This window comes from Manacus vitellinus, unplaced genomic scaffold (genome assembly GCF_001715985.3).
Source record: "Manacus vitellinus isolate BGI_N305 unplaced genomic scaffold, ASM171598v3 scaffold_3_pilon, whole genome shotgun sequence".
NCBI lineage: Eukaryota > Metazoa > Chordata > Aves > Passeriformes > Pipridae > Manacus > Manacus vitellinus.
Genome location: NW_021940535.1, coordinates 39,374,641 through 39,386,835, shown reverse-complemented (window position 1 = coordinate 39,386,835; position 12,195 = coordinate 39,374,641). Strand labels below are relative to the sequence as shown.

The window sequence follows — 12,195 nt, the reverse complement described above, 5'->3', positions numbered from 1 at the left end:
GAGAGCTTCTTTCTTAATATTTTTCTTTTTTTTTTTTTGCTAACTCCCAACAGGCAGTTAAACATGGTAGGTCACTAACAGGGACTGAGAGAATATTTTGGACACAGTTGATGATGAAATACTGTCAGAATTAAATAACTTCTAAATGTCGCTGCATCGAACATCTTGTTAGCTGGCTACTGTGAATGCTCCATACTCTTGTCTCACAAGATCTTCTTTTATGTAGACTGCAGTTAGAAATTCAGCTGCAACCATGGTTACAAGATCAAGGTCTTCAGCAGACAGAACGCTAATTCTGAAGGAATTACCTTGCCTTCCATTTCAGATTACTGATTTTCTTTTTTTAACAGTGTTATTTTCTTAAGATATATTTGAATGATTTGCACTTGACTCTTGACTGACTTGTAACTCTCCGGGAATGGTAAATAAACTGTAACATTACGGAGTACTCTTTAATTAACATGGATGAGTGAAAGTGATGTTTTGGCTTCAAAACATCTTGCCTGTTTGGTTTCCTTTACATTATTAATTTAATCCATGTAAATTCCAGACTTGAACTAAGGAGCGCTCTTAGATAAGAATAAGGATAGATTCTGTCTGAATTTTGATTCTTTTTCAGCTCCCTCAAGGAAAATAAGTCTTATGGCCTCCAAAGGCATGTGTAGAAAGGTTATCCAGTAGTTCACCATAAGTATGTTCTGCATTTCTGGCCTCTGACTTATATATCTTATAATATTAGTTAGACAAAATGTGAACTGGCTGTACTGTTACCTTTTAGATTGTCTTAGGAACAAACTTCTCATATGCAAAAAGTATGTACATGGGTAGGGGGGAGTGTTAAATATACTGAAAATTATGTACACGATACCCCACACCCCATCCCAAATGGTTTATCCTGTCCTCAGTTAAAAACTTACCAATCTAAACTCTGTTCTGAGCAGAGGAAATGTTCCTTCAGCTGACAGCATAAATAATCTTAAATAACTGTTTTGAGTTTAGGCATGAACTCTTTCAGCCCCGGCATACTACTTTCAATTATTACAAGGCCCCTGAACTACTCCTGCGGTTGTTACTCCATTGCCTAGAAGTTGTATGGTTGATTACCTTTTTACTTTTTGAAGCGTTTAATTACACATTTTATTCATAGTGGTGTTTATCAGCTTATCTAATTCCATTTATTAGTATTGTAATGTATCCAGACTTGATTAGCTGCATGTAATTGTAGGTAAAGACAGGCATTTTATAGGGGATTTTTCAACAGTCTGTAATTGAGTTAGGCTAGCAGAGCTCGCACAAAAAGTTGACTGTTGATAAGCTTTTGTAGGAAATGCTGTGCTAATGCTTGTGCCTTTCTTTTGCAGCGGTAGTAGTGGGGGAAGTGGCAGTCGAGAGAACAGTGGAAGCAGCAGTATTGGCATTCCCATTGCCGTGCCTACCCCTTCTCCGCCAACCATTGGGCCAGGTATGTGGGACTCTTCCCATGGTAAATTAAGGCTGCTTGTTACTTGCTTGTGTTTGCAGAGGGATTTTGACTGAATGCGATGTGGTAGAATCTGTCCTGAAGCACAGTCTGCTCAGGAAATCTCTTATGAGTGCTGAGGGACATCTGGTTTTAATTCTTTACCAAAAGTACTTGCAGGACAATCACAGAATAGCTGGGTGGCTAAAACACCTTTGTTGGCCCATGTTTTTACAAGACAATTGAGGGAGTGCAGGGGGAGCAGAAGACAAGTGTATCCTTTTAAAATGTAAATGTATTTTTAAGTGCCTGTCTACAATTTGGCGTTTCTGGATGCCCTGATAAGCAGCAGCAGCAGCTATTTATTTCCTATTTAATGGGAAATGTTGTCTTCTGAAATACCCTTCTGACTTTGCCATCTGCAGTGAAAGAGAACCATGCAGGATCTCTCAGCATTGAAAGCATACTTCCATGTCTTTAAGAATGATGAACAGTGAGAATGGGTAGGAACCTTCTTTATTATAAGATGGTAGGATTATTATCTTGGTAATAAACCAACTCAATCACTTGTTTACTGTGTATATTGCAAGTCCAGAAAGCTAATTTGCACAAGAAAATAGTGGAGTTTTGGTGTAATGTAATTTTGTTATTGCAGAGATTTCTCTGTTCCTCAGATGACAAGTCTTCAGTTCCTTATACGCATGTAGGCTTTCCTTTCCCAGGTTTTTCTGATCCTGCAGTGATACAAATAGGCATGAAATCTTACTATCATCTGGCAACCCGTAAAAATCAATGGGAATAAGGATTGGCAGGTACAGAACCCTGGGTACAATCAGGGCTTGAGTTTGTATCAGTTAACTGAACTTGAGTTTTCCTATTTGTTCGAGAGGCCTATCAAGTGCCACTGCTTACTTTCTTTTTTTTTTTTCCTTTTTTTAATAATATGGCCTAATTGGGAATATAAACTATTTTACTAGCACACATTTCTGTTCCTCTTGGAGCCCTGCCAGCACCACCACTGCCACCACCTCTCCCGATGGGCAGTCTGATAGGTGAGACTTGTCAGTGCTGAAGTGATTGCAGTCATGCTGCATAATCAATAATCAACTCTTCCTAATGGACTTCGTGAGGGTGTTTTTTCTTCTGTGGTGGGACCTACATGATTTTAATATAAAAATCAGCTCTGGGATTTTTTTGTTTATTTTTAAACAAATCTAATCTCCACTAATTTCCTGTGGTTAAAGCCTCTAAAGCTAAACGCACAAGGTATGGGCAAAAGGCTGCTAGTTGCTTGAAACATGTTCCCAGTAAAGCTAAGATCCAATTAATCTGATCTGTAAGATCTCAGAATCAGCTGGTATTTGGCTGTGTCCCTGCTGCTGCTGGTTCACTCCAGCACTTAGCTGGAACTAAGGCACAACAGTTGCACTCTGGCTTAAAAATGGTAATTTACGTGTAGGGCGACCTGTGTCTCCTACTCTGTGGGCTTAAGGGGACTGGAAAGCACAAAGTGTCTGTAAGTGGCTTGGGTTTGATTCTGTAATGCTGCAGGCAGGTGTCAAACTGGAAGACTTGAGGATATAAACTAACAGTTCTTGAAAAATTGCTTCAAATATTACATATAGCAGTTAGGGTGGGATCTAAAAGTAGTACTTTTCAAAACAGACAGGAAAAGATACCCCACCCTTTCCTGTCACAGGCTGATGACAAAATTGATTGAGTTATGAAATTAGCTTTGGAGGCCTTGACCCACATAACCTTTTGCACTTTCCCTTACTGAAATCTTAAGTGAAAGTGACTTTGGGTAGCATTACAGGACTGCAAACTTCTGATCACTTGCAGTTTGTGTGTGTGTGCATTTTTAAATATATTTATATCGTACATATATATAAGCACAGAACATTTTATTGCAAAACAGTTTTTGCATTTAGGAATTGCATTGACTCATGTGACCACAAATGTGTGAGAGAAATTAGTTTGCAAAGGTGTGATTCTTCTATCAGTCAGAGGTTAATCCTAAAGAGAATTTAAATTGTTTTATTAACCTTGAAGTTTGTGCAGCAAGCATGTGGAAGGTAAATATGGGTGTTTATCCTGAAGAATGAGTGACATACATTTCTGTCAGCTGGCATTGGTGATTCTGATTTATTAGTGCAAATTCCATCAATATAAAAGCACAACTAGCAAATATGATTGATAAATGTGCCAAGTGTCTGAAGCTCATGACATTTATTTTACTGTTTTGTTAGAGTGTCGTATATTAGATTGGAGACAAATTTGGGTTCACGATGGAAAACATTTGTTTTGAGCAGAATGTGGATTATTTTTCCGTGTGCATTTTAATAAAGGGTATCGTGTAATTGAGATACTTAGGAGTTGGAAGCTGATTTAATTTTCCAGTCCAATCTAGTCTCTCAAAGTAGTTCTCGGCATTTCTCAATGCCCTTTATGTGAGTGTTGGTTTATGTCCTGTGTTTTTTCTTATTATTGATTGTAACAGGAATGTTTGTTTTCTCTGTTAATCTCCTGTTACAGACCTTAAATTATCGAAGAACTGTAATCAAGTATTTCCCATGTTCTGGACTTTTTCTATTTTCTGCATTCTATCACAAATAATGTTCTGCTTAAGTCTTTTCCTTGGTTCCTCTGGCTAATGCTTTTCAGCTGCTCCTGGTTCAGCTCCTGGTTCCCAGTATGGCACAATGACCAGGCAAATCTCGCGACACAACTCTACCACTTCTTCAGCATCTTCTGGTGGATACAGACGGAATCCTTCTGTGACTGCCCCATTTTCTGCTCAACCTCATGTTAATGGCGGGCCTCTTTATTCTCAAAATTCAAGTAAGCTGCTGAGCTCTGAAATCACAAACTGTTTTGAGCAAAATTATTGTAAAAGCATGCATGGCATTTTAATTAATTTATGAAGAGCGTCAATGAGATTACTGCTTTCTTTCCTAAAATAGAAGGAAAAACAAACAAGAAAAACCATATTGAAGTTGTACAGTAATTGCAGTATATGCAATTATACTGTTTTCCCTTCTAACTTGTTTGCTGTTACTCATGACAAGAAATTATTATGATTGCCTGTCTAATTATAGGCAAATTATACTTGGCATTTCAGGTTTGCTTGGAGAACACAAACTAAAACCAGTGTTTTTTGCAGGAGACCTAATATGGTTGTAGTAGTACACTCCTCCCCACTATTGGGCTAGTGGCAAGAGAGTACTGTCAGAGCACAGTGCTCACATTGCCATTACACAGTTCCTCCCTGCCTCTGTCTCTTTCTTAAATTCTTTCATGATTCCAAGTTTCTCCTTTGTTCCTAGTTTTAAGCCTGACTGTTAAAGAGCTCAAGCCTTTCTGTCTTTTAGTTGATGACTCCTCTGTGCTTTCACACTAGTAGGAGTATAGGAGGAAATGAATGAGGGAAGGGATGGATGCCATGGGCAAGTGAGCAGATTTTAGTCGGCAACCTCCTGCCTACCTACCCAACAGGGCAAATGAGGTTTGCTGCAGAAAGATGTGCAAAAGAAGGATCCACTTGAGTGTTGGTAGAAAGCTCTATTGAAAAGCTTCTTCCTTGCTGTTTCCATAAATTTTGACTATAAATACACATAGAGGAGAGATAGTGATATAGTGGTTTCCCTTGGTAGTGTTCAGCATGCCAACTCTTTAAACTGCACAGGGACATTGCTTTTAAAAAGAAATGTTGATGTTTGGATTGAAGATCTCTTTGGACCAGTGTTTGCTGTTGTGTGCTTACTCTTAAGGAAAGAATGCATATAAAATATTTGAGACGCTGAGGAGAAGAGTTTTCTGAGTGGTTTAGAGGTATTACATTTATCAGAAAGTATTTTCATATGTAGACACAGTACCTATCTTTTCTTTTTTCCAATCCTGATTTTCCTCCTGCTCACTCTCACCCATATTAGCCCTTCATTTTCCTCCACACTCTTGTTCGTCCAAATTAATTCACCATAACAACAGAAACTCCCTCCTGCTTGAACAGTTGTGTTCTATTGAATAAACAGGATTTTACTTCTGGGAATAGTTCAGTTGTCTTAAATGCTGTGCACACCACTGTTTCTGAATGTTTACATTTGTCCAAAGCAATTTTTTGCTCAAATGCAGGTGCTGTCTCTTAATCTAGCCTCTCTGGTGTTTTCAAAATACTGATTGTTAACATTTTTTAAACAGTATTTTGACGGGTGTGTTTTTCTATGTGAAACTGTTTTCCCCTGTTTCTGTAACTGATGGTTATTTTTTTAATGCTACTGTCTTGACATTAAATGCAGGTCCCACGTTTCCTTAAGGTTTTACTTTTCATGCTAACAAATACTCTGTTTTTTCTTAGATGTTTACTTCAATTTTGTGAGACACCTGTTTGTTCTCTCTCTTTTATTGATCATTTATCACATACAGTTTATTTGATTATTGGTTTTTGTAATGAACTAAATGCTTCATTTTAATTCATCAAACATTAATCTTAGTTATGGCTTTATTTAAAACTGTTGCTTACTTGGAATTACGGAACCTCTTTCAAATTTGATTCCAACTGGATTACCCTGCTGAATTCCCACCTTCACAGGAATTTCTCTGCTTCAGTGCAAGAGAAATTCCACTGAGAAGGGTCACAGTATAAACAAATGAGTTGAAGTTTTGTAGGTTTCTGGGTGGGGTTTTGTTTTATTTTTCATTCCCTGCACTTCATGGGGAGGCATCCTGCCAGAGGACAAGTGGCTTGCCCTACTGCTCCCATTTGTCTTTCCTACCTGTGCAGGGAAGAGTTGAACATTTGGGCTGTCAGCACAGCATCTCTGAGAACTGGTGCTGTGTGTCACAAGTCTCATTGCTCATCAGATAGATGCATATTCAAAGACGTGCTTGCAAGTGCTTCCTGGGGAGCTCTGTGCACTGAAGTAGCCACTTGTAGCTGTCGAAGCCTTTGCCAGCGCATTAGGTTGCTGAGTGCCCTCTAACTGCAGGAGACTTAGTAAAGCTCCATTCTGCTCTAAACCCACCTGTTTTTTCTATCAGCAAGTAACAAGATCCCTTTTTCTATGAAACCCAAAGGCGCATAGTAAGCTAACCCATTGCTCCCATCCCACCAGAATAAAATGATGGGAAGTGCCCTCTGTGTGAATGTGAGGTATTGATGTTGGAACACTGTTCTCCTTGCAAAGTCATCATATTTGCTTTGTGTCAGTGCTGCTTTTCTGCACTTGATGCAGCGCTCTGCTTTGATTTTAGAGAAGGAGTCCAGAATCATGCGAAATATCACCTCTACTCCTAGTAGTGCACTTTGAAAAGATAACTACTAAATTTGAGTAATCCTTATTTAGCAGCAAGGCAAAAGCTCAGTTTTATGTGCTCCCCAGGTGAAGCACACAAAACGTGTGAAAGAGCAAGAACCTTCACACGCACACCCTGTGAACTTCCAGACACGCAGCCTGCGCTCGGCTGTTATCTGGCTGAACACGGGCATGCTGTTCTTTTTGATCCTTGATTGGCTAAGCATGAATTCAGCCTTGTTGGAAACACAAGCTTGAAGAAGGTTCTTGTGTGTGTGTTCTTGTTGTTCTTTACATACTTTGTTTTGTGGTCCTGGTTACTGACGGCTGCTTTTGTTTGTTTCTTTTTTTTTTTCCTTTGTCCGTTTGACTTTCCCCGATATGGTGTATGTGTGTGTGCGTGTGTGTTGCTACCAGTTTCTATTGCTCCACCCCCTCCCCCTATGCCTCAGTTGACTCCACAGATACCTCTCACAGGCTTCGTGGCCAGGGTGCAGGAAAACAGTAAGTTTGGACAAGCTGAGCTGTTAAAGGGTAGAGCCTACTCTCTTCTAGCATGCATGGCTGGCAAGTCAGACTCTATTTTGTTTCCTTTTCCAGAAGCTAATACCATCTTGCATTCTAGTGTCAATATGCTATTGGAGCTGAAGGGCACACTCTTCAATATTTTATAACATGTGCATGATTATTACTGACCCATTTAAGTTCTGAACTGCAAATTTATTATAGAAATACAGTGTGAAATGTGGCATATGTTTGGTGTGAATATAAAAATGTATCTTAATTGAAAATATTAATTTCATGTTGAATCATCCTGCCTTTTCCACTAGGGATAATTGATTAGTTTTAATTAGAAAGGCTTATGTAGAATGTCAAAATACGTGCTGTGTAACCATTGATTCCAATACCGTAGTACTTTTCAGGAAGCTGTACAGTCAATTGAAAATGTGCAGTCTTAAGATCTAATGCCATTGCAAAGGAGCTTGTAAGGCATCTCTCCTCTCGGCAGCCTTTCATTCTCCATTTCTTTGTGCTCTCTAGTGCGATTTCCTTGCTGAGCTTCTTGCAGCATAGCTCTGCTTGTTAGGTTTGTGAGAGAAATGCTCCCTAGCTATGACCTGTGCTGCAAGGTGTTCTATACTGGTAACTCTGCTTTTACCATTACTGCCTGATTCCTTTCAGGTGAGTGTCACTGTGCTAGTGCAGCTGTAAAGTCATGTTCTTGATCTGAGGATATCTTTTTTGTAGGAGTACCTTGCAGTTCTTTTGACAGCAGACTGAAAGCAATGTAGATAGGGCGTGAAATAAATAAAAAAAATTTTTTAAGTGTTCAGGAACCATTGCAAGGTTTGCTAGGATCTCAGGGGCTCCTGCTACGCTGTTGGCTATATAGTTCCCGCATCCATTTAGGGCCCTCTAGGTCTGAGCTCCCATTAGAGCATTTAAGTGGTCATGTTCTGAGCATTCCCCTAGAGAGACATCTAGGAGACATCTCCCTCATTCTCATTCAAAATGAAGGTATTTTGGTGTTGTGCTTGGTATATAGTAAGAATCATGTTGATGTAGAATACTATGCCACAGAATTGCGTTGACAAACCTTTCCAAAATTCAAAGTGTAGAGAGAAACCTGCTGAAGATGAAGGTTACAGAATGTCTTCACTTGCAGATAAACTTGAGAAAATTGACACCTGCTTCTGAATTGTTCCAAGTATTGTCCTCCTGGAGATAACACAGCCCTTGGGAGAGCAGAGGTGAAAGGGACAGACTTATTCGTGTGTGCAACGACAAAATGCAAGCTGACTTGTGAATGAGATTGCAGCAAAATAGCTGAAGCTTGAAATCTGGTCTTAAGAATTGTTCTTTTTATTTTCTTCCTCTTAATAGTCCCTTGGGTTTGAAAGTTATATAACAAGTATGGCTTTGAGCTGCTGCTGCCTCATTTTGGAGGCAGGGGGGTGTGTGGCAGTCTGCGCATAGGCTCAGCAAAACTGGCTGTAGAGGCTGTTGTTGAGTTTTGGCATTGTGTGCTAGACTTTCATCTGCCTTGTTCTCTGCAAGAAGTCTCTGGGGGAGTGGAGTTAGGGGGACGTGGGTGGACTTGTCTTTTCCTTATCATAGAGATCTGTGGGTAAAAGCAACATCCTCTGCTCTGTGGACTTCTTTCAGAGGACAAGGATAGAGGGCTTAGAAATGATGCAACACCTTTTTTCCTGCGCCCTGAGCCCAAACTGTGGGTATTGCCTCAGAGAGGTTTTCCAGTGTGTCTGGTGCCTAGGGACAACTGATTGGATGTAAATTGCTGTACTGTCACACCCAGTCCTTTCAAAAGGAGTATGTTGGTCCCCATTTAAAGAACAGGGATGGGAATACATAAGAAAAGATATCTCAACTTGGAGCTGTATAAATACTCATCCTTTTACCCTTTTTCATTTAGTCTGGCTTTTTGTATGCTTTTTCCCCCTCCCCTAGGAGAAGTGATGCTACCCTAGAATCTGCTTAAGTTTAGAACCAGGAAGAGTCTAGGTTAAAGTCCAAGAGGCGAGGGGATACTTCGATGGGGTGGCACTTGTCTAATTTTCTGTTCCATTCTCTGCCCTCGTTTAAATGTGAAGTTGAATTGTTTTAAATGTTTCCCATAAAGCTTGCAGTTTCTGCACTGCCTCTCAGTTAGAGTATGTGTTGGCGCTTTTACACTTGCATTTCCTGCCCTCTTTTCTTCTTTTTAAATATGCAATTTCATTGTTCAATAAATATAACCTTTCTTTGCATTTAAAAAAATTTTTGCATTTCTTAAGGTAAGGATTTCTCAAGATCACAAAGGATTGTTGTTTCAATACTTTTTTTCCTGGCTGCAGACAGAAATTAAGGGGAGAAATACTTTTTGTGAAAGATGTGCTGAAACTACTGCACAAAATCAATCCATTCATAAATGGTGTTGTCATGTGCCTGTGGTGGATTAATGAATCCTGCCTGTGAGTGCTATTCAGTAACAGGGGCAAGACATAGTGCTCACTCCACCAAAGACTTTGTTAGTCTGCTCCAAGTGACATAAATGGGCTTCTGTATGGGAGAGGAATCCTTAATACAGTGGCAGCCAGTCTTACTAATGGAGAGAGCTGTGGGGTGTGCGGCTCAGCTGATCAAGTTGAAGAGGAGCTGGGCTTGCAGGTGGAGCAGAGCATTGACTCTTCCAAGTGTAGGGAGCAGGCTGGATGCCAGTTCTGAGGCAGCCTCTGCCCCAGCAGCTCCTACCAGCTTCTGCCCCCTGGCAGCAGATCTGGCTTCCCCTGTACCAGCACAGCCAGTCTGACCCAGCAAGGACATGGGAGCTGTGCTCAAGCCCCGTGTCAGGAGCATGGGGATGAAGAGGAAAGGTTTGTCACCACTGGAGTAGCAACCAGGTGAAAGTAAAGGGTGTTCAAGCAAACAGAAATCCTATTTCTAACCTCCTGTGCCATTTTAATTAGCAGTAGCTAAAGCTTTGCTCAATGCAATATTCCCTTACTCTGTAGCTTGGCTTTCTTCTCAAAATTTGTGTGCTGGACCTGCACATCCTGGAGCCTGATAGCTCATTCTGTCAAACCTTGCCTAGAGCAGTGGTTTTCAGCCTGTTTTCAATGTGCAGAATCCCAAATCACTTGAAAATGAACCTGTATTGCTATGTAACAAAGTTGATTTTAGCGACAGTAGCTTCCTTTCAGTAACTTCTGGCTTCTTAGTGCTTACACCTAGGTCCGTGTGTAGTGGACCACAGCTCCCAAGGAATAGGATAAGTGACTTGATGTCTTGCCTCTGAGCATGCCATCTCTCTCCTTTGCTGCCAGCTGCTGTGAACATCACTGGAATCTAATTCGATGAACTGATTTTAAAAGTGATTGTACCATAATGCCTTTCTATTTTTTCCTTTTCCCAAAGCAACTTGTAATTGTGATGATTGGAGAATCTCAGGGCAGGAATTTGACATTTTGGATTATACACTTAATTCCTTGAGCACTTTTTCCCTAAGAGGAGCAGCTGCCTGTTGTAGTTTTCCATTTATTAATTAAATCCTGAATGTGTGCACACACACACAAGCTAGTCTGCAAGATAAGGATCTGTACAAAGCTTTTCTTCTGCAGAAGGATTACTTGGCTTTCTCTTACCTGTTTAAATCTTAAATACTAGTCTCTTCCCTTTTTTATGATCCACACCAGATCTTTTTGTCCCCTTAATGCTAGCTCTGAGAGAGAAGGAATCCAAGGAAGCAGTGTTCAGATATAAATTAAAGTGATGGTTACAGACAAAGGATTTGTTTAAAAAAAGATGAAGCTGCTGGCCCAGTCCAGAGGCCTGTTGCTGCCTGGCTCAGAGGGTGCCACTCGGAGTCCTCCCATAGCTAACGCTGCAGCGCATGGACGTCGGAGCAGGAAGCTTTTCCTCTCTGCTGATGTTCAGCTTATGCCCCGCAGCATGTGCTTTAGTAGCATTTATACGTAGATTTGACCACTAATAACAAATATAGTTGTGTGTTGTAGCTGTTTAATACAAAGCCTCTTGTTTCTAATCAGTGCATGGAATTATAGTGCATGCTATGTGTGTTGTCCCCCCACCCCTTTTATTTACAGTGTACAGCCTCAGGTTTGTTTGCATCTCCACACTGTTTTTGATTTAAGAAAAAAAAAAATAATCTCCAAACGTTTCTAGTTGCTGATAGCCCGACTCCTCCCCCACCTCCACCCCCCGATGAGATGCCGATGTTTGATGACTCTCCTCCTCCTCCACCCCCACCTCCCGTGGATTATGAGGATGAGGAGGCTGCTGTTGTGCAGTACAGCGATCCCTATGCAGATGGAGATCCTGCTTGGGCACCTAAAAACTATATAGAGAAAGGTAAGAGAGGCATTACAGCTGCGTTAGTGCAATATCAGAGGATTAATGGTATCTGAAGGACTTAATGTGGGTCTGATGAGAACAATCACTGTCCCTCCTAAGTCAGAACTCGACCCATGCTGTCCTTAGTTTGTTTGTGGCTACACCTAATGTTATAAGGTACAATCCTTTTTTGGACAAATTATAAAATACCATCAAGCATTCTGGGACAGATGAAAACCAAAAAGCTTCTTTATGAGATGCAGATGTAAATTGTATGGCTTTCATCTTTTCTGGACTGTGTCTTTAGCTACCTCAGGATTGCTAGGCAGTCATCTAGAAACTGTTGCAAAAAGGTCAGAAATTGAGCCGTGTTTATTGCACTGAACTAGATAGCTAGAGCAGATCATTACACTTCCAGCTATAAAATGTGTTGAAGAAATTTATCAGTGACTCCCCCATCAGCAAACTACAAACTAATGTAGTAAATGTCTCTTCCCATGAATAATAGAGATGCTGATTTCCTGCCTAAGACATCAGATTTCTGAGAATATATATAGGTGTAAAGTAGTAGATTCTTGGAATTCCTAAAGCTGA

The 12,195-nt window shown here is 40.4% G+C and overlaps 1 protein-coding gene across 11 annotated transcripts in view; it reads left to right on the top strand.

Moving 5' to 3' along the window:
• The window catches only part of ABI1 (abl interactor 1), a 77,542-nt gene that overhangs the window by 63,476 nt on the left and 1,871 nt on the right, over nucleotides 1-12,195 (top strand). For 2 of the 11 annotated variants that reach the window (XM_008930070.2, XM_008930071.4), the window contains 5 exons: nucleotides 1,362-1,462; nucleotides 2,437-2,511; nucleotides 4,124-4,300; nucleotides 7,168-7,254; nucleotides 11,434-11,619. In XM_008930070.2, coding sequence (XP_008928318.1) covers nucleotides 1,362-1,462; nucleotides 2,437-2,511; nucleotides 4,124-4,300; nucleotides 7,168-7,254; nucleotides 11,434-11,619 — 626 coding nt within the window. The remainder of the gene's footprint in view (nucleotides 1-1,361; nucleotides 1,463-2,436; nucleotides 2,512-4,123; nucleotides 4,301-7,167; nucleotides 7,255-11,433; nucleotides 11,620-12,195) is intronic. The other 9 variants (XM_008930074.4, XM_008930073.4, XM_008930076.2 and 6 more) reach the window with 6 other exon arrangements.